Raw genomic sequence first — 6310 nt, forward strand, 5'->3', positions numbered from 1 at the left:
GATCAAGAGAGACATCGACGCGTGAACGGTAGCAAAGCGTGGTGTAGACAGCCGAAGGAACGTAGAAACATGGGTTGTTTACATGGGTAAGGTTGTTGGCGAATCGTCGTCTCCGTTCCGAAGCCACCCTCGAATTTTCGACGACCGCATAGCTCGACCTTCGATTCCACCGACTCCACCTCCATCACCTCCACCACCTCCACCAGCTCCACCAGCTCCACCTCCACCTCCATCTCCACCTTCATCTCCTCCCCCTGCTGCTCGTTTTCCCTTTCCTACGTTATTTCGTTCTCCACCTCTTCCTCTTTCCTCTGCTCGGTACACGTATCGTTACTACGAGCGTCCGGTTGTCATGCGTCGACGGTGCTGGTGATAAGGCGCGACCCTATCGGATCTCGTCCACGTCGATAGCCCGCAATCGACCCGGCGACGTTTCTTTTTCTACCAGATCGTCTCGGTTCCTTCGACTTGGGTGAACTCTTACTACCGCGAGATAGTACCTACATTTTTCGAGTGGCCGATCGTGCGTGGACAAGTGCGTCGATATACTCTCCAAGTGTTGTCCGATCGGCATACCACGTCAACGAGTCTGTTTCGGCTTTCGTCGGTAATCCGTCGAGGCTTTCGACATTTCGACAACACGATCGCGGCAATTGGATATCTAGAAAAGGTGAAACGCGTTTCGAGAAGGAAGGGAAGACAGAGGGAGACAGAGAGGATATCGCGACCAATGTGATTTTTCGGGGAAGCGATCGGAGGAAAATTAGGGAAGGTCGACGAAACAACGGATTTCGGGTGCGTTCAATGCCTCGTTGCCATCGCGAAACCTGCCGCTGTACCTTAGCGTTGGAAAGAACAGCGGCAGGTCGATGTGGTCTTCGAGAAGCATGACGCAGGATGATGCATCTAGTGGACGTAGTCCTCGAGAATAGAAAGAAGAAGGAGAGAAACTTGTTCGAAGCGAAGAAACCGTTTATCGAAAAGATGGAATTGTGCGATGGTACGCGACAGGATAACTCGTTACTTGTAGGACGTGCTACTTTTGCTCCCTACTGTCCGAGAAAATAGAGCCTTTTTCTACGTTGATTTCTCCGTTTCCCAACAAGTTGAGAAGAGGACAAGAGAGAAGAATGCGACGATATCTTGTTCTCTCGGAGGAAGACGTGGAGGGAAGCGTACGAAAGGTGTCCGGCGAAAGATGATCTCGCGTGTAGTTGGTCGGAACGATCGTTTAATTGGTCGGTTCACGGTGGTAAAGCATCACGCGTTGCGGCCAAAGTAGGACCGTTGGCGAATTAGTGCGCGAACGACGCGACGCGACGCGACGCGACGCGACGCGACGCGACGATTAAAGATCAGCCGCGGGGAGCATGATCGTCGAGGAAGAAAGATCGAAGGCAGTTACATTGACAGATTTCTCTGGTGATCTCGGAATTGCCGAAGCGTCGAAGCCGAGAAGGATTGGTTACAGGTGGAGGACGGTGGAGGAATCGATCGGTAAGGAAGATCGGTAACAAGGACAAAGTTGAAGTACGCTAGATCTTGTGGTTTGGTGGGGGGCGACAAAGAAGAAAGGTCTGGTGAAGAAAGAAGAAAGGTCTGGGGGGTGGGAGGGGTAGGTAGGGGGTAGGTAAGTGAATCGGAAGGAAGGAAGGAAGCGGAAGAGGAAGTCGAGAAGGGTTGGATGGTTCCACGGGGGCTAAACGTTGGGAGGTCGATTTGGGAGCAAGCCGAGGCCGAGGCAGAGGCAGAGGCAGAGGCAGAGGCAGAGGCAGAGGCAGAGGCAGAGGCAGAGGCAAAGACAGGGGCAGAGCCGGAGCAGCAACGTTTCTACGATTCTCCGCCGCCACGGATGGACGTGAGCGTGTGCTGCTTACCCGCGAGTGCCGGCTCGGGGGCCCAGCACCCTCATCCAGCGAGTTTGCCTTCCGGCGGACAGCCGACGATTCAGCCACCCTATCAGTATGCCGATCAGATAGTGCCGGATCGGGGTCAGCCCGACGGATTGCCGGTACTTGGGTGTACCGGTCAGGATAACTGGCAGCAAATCTCCTCCGCGTCGAACGTTGTTGGCGCTGTCACCTCCGCCGCCGCCGCTACCACCACTGCTACCACCACCTATATCGACTACTCTTGGTTGCAGATGCAGGTGAGACCGTTGTTTTTCTTCTCCGCTTTCCATTTTCTCCAAAATCATCCTTTCTCACTTTGCATCGTCAGAAATTTATAGGTAGGCGAGAGATAGCGTATCGATTCGGAGCAAGCGTTAGATCGTAAAATAATAGAGCCAAGTAATAACGGCCATTACTATTATCTTGGCCCGAGTAATCGTTCTTCCCTTTTAGACGTAGCGGCGTTTCCACATAAAGCCGCGCGCGTTGTTGACAGGGCAAATATCCTTTGATACGCCGTGCCGTCCGTCTGGGACACGCGTCGCACGCCTTTCCACCTTACCGCCCGACTTCCCCATCTCTCCGTTTACTATTTACGCCTTTTTCGAATTAGGCTCGCCCTCGGGTAAAAAAAGGGCCATCTCCGATACGAAAGAGGTTGGAAACCGTTTGTATGGGTAACGTGGTTCGACACCTTTCGCGGTCCTTTTTCCCGCAAAAATTGATCTTTACAGCAGTAGGAATTCGCAACGGACGAGGAATAATAATGAACGGCGGCGAATGGTGAATTTTTGTCGGATCGCGTCACGTAACGCTCGTTTCGGCAACGTTGAAACGCGCGGTGAATAGGTATGTATCATCGTTGCTAAATATAATAGTAATAATAACGACCGGCGCTTCTTTCGATTAGGAAGCTTCTCTTTTTCTCCGATCTTATCGATCGAGACCGCCGCCCTCCAGTCTCCCCCACAGTTTTTGCGCGGTGACTTTCGAGCGCGAGTCGCTCCTCGCTTTTTCTACGACGGATATGTGTCGCGATTAGAATAGGAAACCGGTTATTCGATACCGTTACCGATACCACCAGATACAACTTTTGGCAACTCCTTTCTTGTTGACGCCGCTCGCGAGAATCGATTTTTTCTCCTCGATGTGAACGATTTGGCGGCGAGACAGCGACGAAAGAATGGCGAGCGTGGCGAAGAGCAGCAGAGAATGGCGGTCGTAGAGAATGGCTCGGTACGTTTCTAATTAGCCGTCACCGGAACGCAATCTAAACGTATTGTGACGCGCGTAAGATAATAAGCGGACGGAAATCCACGATTATCGTGGTCAGGCAGAAAGGGCATCCCGACGACGAGCACCGGACGAACCATTTCCACGGTTCACCGCCCTTCGTTTCAGCTCTGCGTATGATTACCGTTCCACCGATTATTTCGCTGAACGTTCGACCGGAGAACAAACGCAATTAACGTTAGATCGTGGAAGATCGTCCGGTTAAAATACGAGGACAATCTTGTTTGCTCGGGGGGAAACTCTCTCACGCGTTTAACCTTACGACAATTTCCTCTCTTTTCGAGAACGATCGCGTGAAATGTAATGTATTTACGATAGAGAAATTTGCTCTCTCTGTGCTGCGTTGCGTTGCGTTGCGTTGCGTTGCGTTGCGTTGTTTGCGACATGGAGCAGAGATTGGAAGAGCGAAGCGTGTGACTCGTATTACTCGAGTATCGAGCCGCTGCTTGCAATGAGTCACGACGAATCGCGGACGAGTGGGTGGGTGTGCAGTTACTTGCGTTGCACGCGTTCGATGCATACAGGGCGATGCACATAGGTGAGCGAAGTGAATTTTTCATCGATGGACGTTTCGGCTTCGGCAACCCCGTTTCGTCGTCGTTACATTTAGTTAGGTTTGAACTGCACCAAACCAAACCAATGTTACGGACAATTTACTCGCGAAATTAGTTACAAAACGCTCGACCTATCTACCCATCAGCCACTTCCTCTTCCTTCACGTTAAATAGATGGACGGCCATTAAACGCCGAGAGTGGAGGAAGAGTTATTGTGTTGCCGGGTTAGCATAATACATTGGAACGCGTGTGTCACGAGTGGTAGGACGCGTTTCCTACGCTCTTTTCCTGCTCTTCGAATTGGTTGCTCGATATCTGGTACTAGGTAAATTAAGGAACGCGTAACGCGCAACGCGCAACGCGCAACGCTCTCCCCCTACGGTTCGGTGGTTGAGCGCTTCAGCGGTGGTTTCGTGTCACGGGTCACGGGTCGCGGGTCACGATCCTCGATCCTCAGGAAACAGATATGACGCGCGTCGCGAAGCGTGAAAAGCCCGAACGCACCCAACGATTACGCTCGAATACGTGCGGACCACCGAATATATTTAACGCACCTATTGCAGCACCTATTGCACTTACCATTGCGTCCACGCGTACAGGATCGATCGAAAATTTCACGAATTGAGAGTATCTAGACGATGGAGGAAATGATCGATTGGAAACTAAACTTGTTTAGAATAGGACAGGCGGGAGAAGGGAGAGGAAGGAAAGTTCACGGTGGGAGCAGAATAAGGGTGTTGTAAGTAAGAAGCAACCATAGGAGGCAACTTCGTGGCATCGAATACGTAATGTCCGCGAACGAGCGCTTTGTAGCCAGCACGGAAGTCTCGGCTGTGTATAACACATTAGCATTACGAACTAACACCGGGGACGGATTGTAAAGCATCGATGTATCTGCTGTAATAACTGTGAACTGACTTTGCGCTCCTCATACTAATGAGATGGATTTTAATGGCTCGATTCCCTTGGGACCTGGACGCTCGCGAAAAATCAAGTTTGCCGCGACTATACTAGGCGTTTCCGCGGCAAGGAGATTTCGGCGTGTGTCGCGCAAGCCCGATAACGATATTCGCTGGAACGCGATGTTAATTGGCATTGACAATTGACTGGGGGCAAAGCGAACGTGGGAGATGCGAATCATTTTCGGTTGGGCGGAGGCTAGTTGATTATCCGCTTCTCTTGCGCTCTCTCGACGAGTACCGTTATGCTCGTGGCGCCCGGGGCCACGAGATCCCTTCTTTCCTCCTTTTCACCTTTTCTCCTCTCCTCCTTCTCTCCTCCTCCTCCTCCTCCTCCTCCTCCCTTACCCCCTCCTTCTTCTTCTGCTGCCTTGCTTTTCTCCTTTCCTTCGTTCCTCCTTTCCTTCTCGAGCCTATTCAACTCTACTTGCCTTGATCTCTCTTCTGGCATGCCATGCCATGCCCTATCCAACTACCTGGTTAATCGTGGAACACGGAAACGGACCTCGAGAGGGTTCAGCCGTGTTAGAGCGCAAGTATACCACGAGAATCCTCGACAAAGTTGAAATTATTAATTCGGTCGTTGGAAAACACGTGGAGTTAGTTAAAGTTGTATCGACCGAAAGAGAGAGAGAGAGAGAGAGAGAGAGAGGCGGGGGGGGGGGGGCAAAAATCCTCTGTGAACGTTGACCTACGGTACCGAAGATCAGGGAAATTTATATCTGCTGCAGCGAGTAACCGGTAGTAACGGATCGAGACCGTTACGAAATATGACGTTTGAACGATGCTTATCGGCAGGTACCTACTTACCACGGTTATATTTGCAGCAACGGTTGATCGCGTATACGCTATCGAACCTTTCGAAGAACGTACCGATTGAAATTCTAGGCAGGCGTTTAGAGAATAAAAGTATGTAGCTAAATACTTGGGTCGGTAGTCGGTGGGGGGGAGTGCTGTGTTGCGGATGCAATCCCGCGAGAAGCGGAGCGAGAAGGAGAAGGTGAAGAATTGGGTGGTTGGTGGTAGGAAATGGAAATGTGGTAGGTGGAAGTAGGAAAGTCGCGCTATGCGTCCCTCCGGCGAAGAAAAGTTCCGAAGAAGGTCTTTAGCCTTGGGCGCGCACCGCGCGGCCTGCAGGAAGACCGGTGAGCAGCAGCGACTTTTAAGATGCGTACCGACACGCATTCTACGTGTCTCTCGGCTGCGTAGCAATCGTGTCAGCAATGCCGGGAACCGTGAAACGCATGTAAATCTTTTCTTCGCAGAGAGTGGAGAAGAGTGATCGTACACCGACACCGACCGAAACTTTTCCCCTCTTGAATAACCTACGTAGAATCCCACAATAGCCACATAAGTAGATTTTGCTCTCTCGTTGCGATTTTCGAAGACGCCTTTTCAGCGTATTGCGCAACGCCACCAAGCCGGATATAGGTCAAGAAACAAGATTAGTATCTGCGGAGCACGACGTGCAAGCATAAACCGCGCCGCGCCGCTCCACTCCACTGGAGAGAGCACACGGGGCTTTCGCTCGGGTACCGCTCTACTCGCATTCCCTCTATATGTATTTTCCTCTCGCGACATCCATCCAAGACCTAACCTATTAGCTAGATC

At 51.5% G+C, this 6310-nt stretch overlaps 1 protein-coding gene across 1 annotated transcript in view; it reads left to right on the forward strand.

Annotated features, from left to right (window-relative positions):
• The first annotated feature begins 1618 nt into the window (after positions 1-1618).
• The window catches only part of LOC108575841 (1-phosphatidylinositol 3-phosphate 5-kinase-like), a 25562-nt gene continuing 20870 nt past the window's right edge, over positions 1619-6310 (forward strand). The window contains exons 1-2 of the mRNA XM_017938749.1: positions 1619-1759; positions 1814-2149. Of these exons, the coding sequence (XP_017794238.1) occupies positions 1685-1759; positions 1814-2149 (411 nt within the window). The 5' untranslated portion in view covers positions 1619-1684. The remainder of the gene's footprint in view (positions 1760-1813; positions 2150-6310) is intronic.

This window comes from Habropoda laboriosa, unplaced genomic scaffold (assembly GCF_001263275.1).
Source record: "Habropoda laboriosa isolate 0110345459 unplaced genomic scaffold, ASM126327v1 scaffold243, whole genome shotgun sequence".
In the NCBI taxonomy this organism is placed as follows: Eukaryota; Metazoa; Arthropoda; class Insecta; order Hymenoptera; family Apidae; genus Habropoda; species Habropoda laboriosa.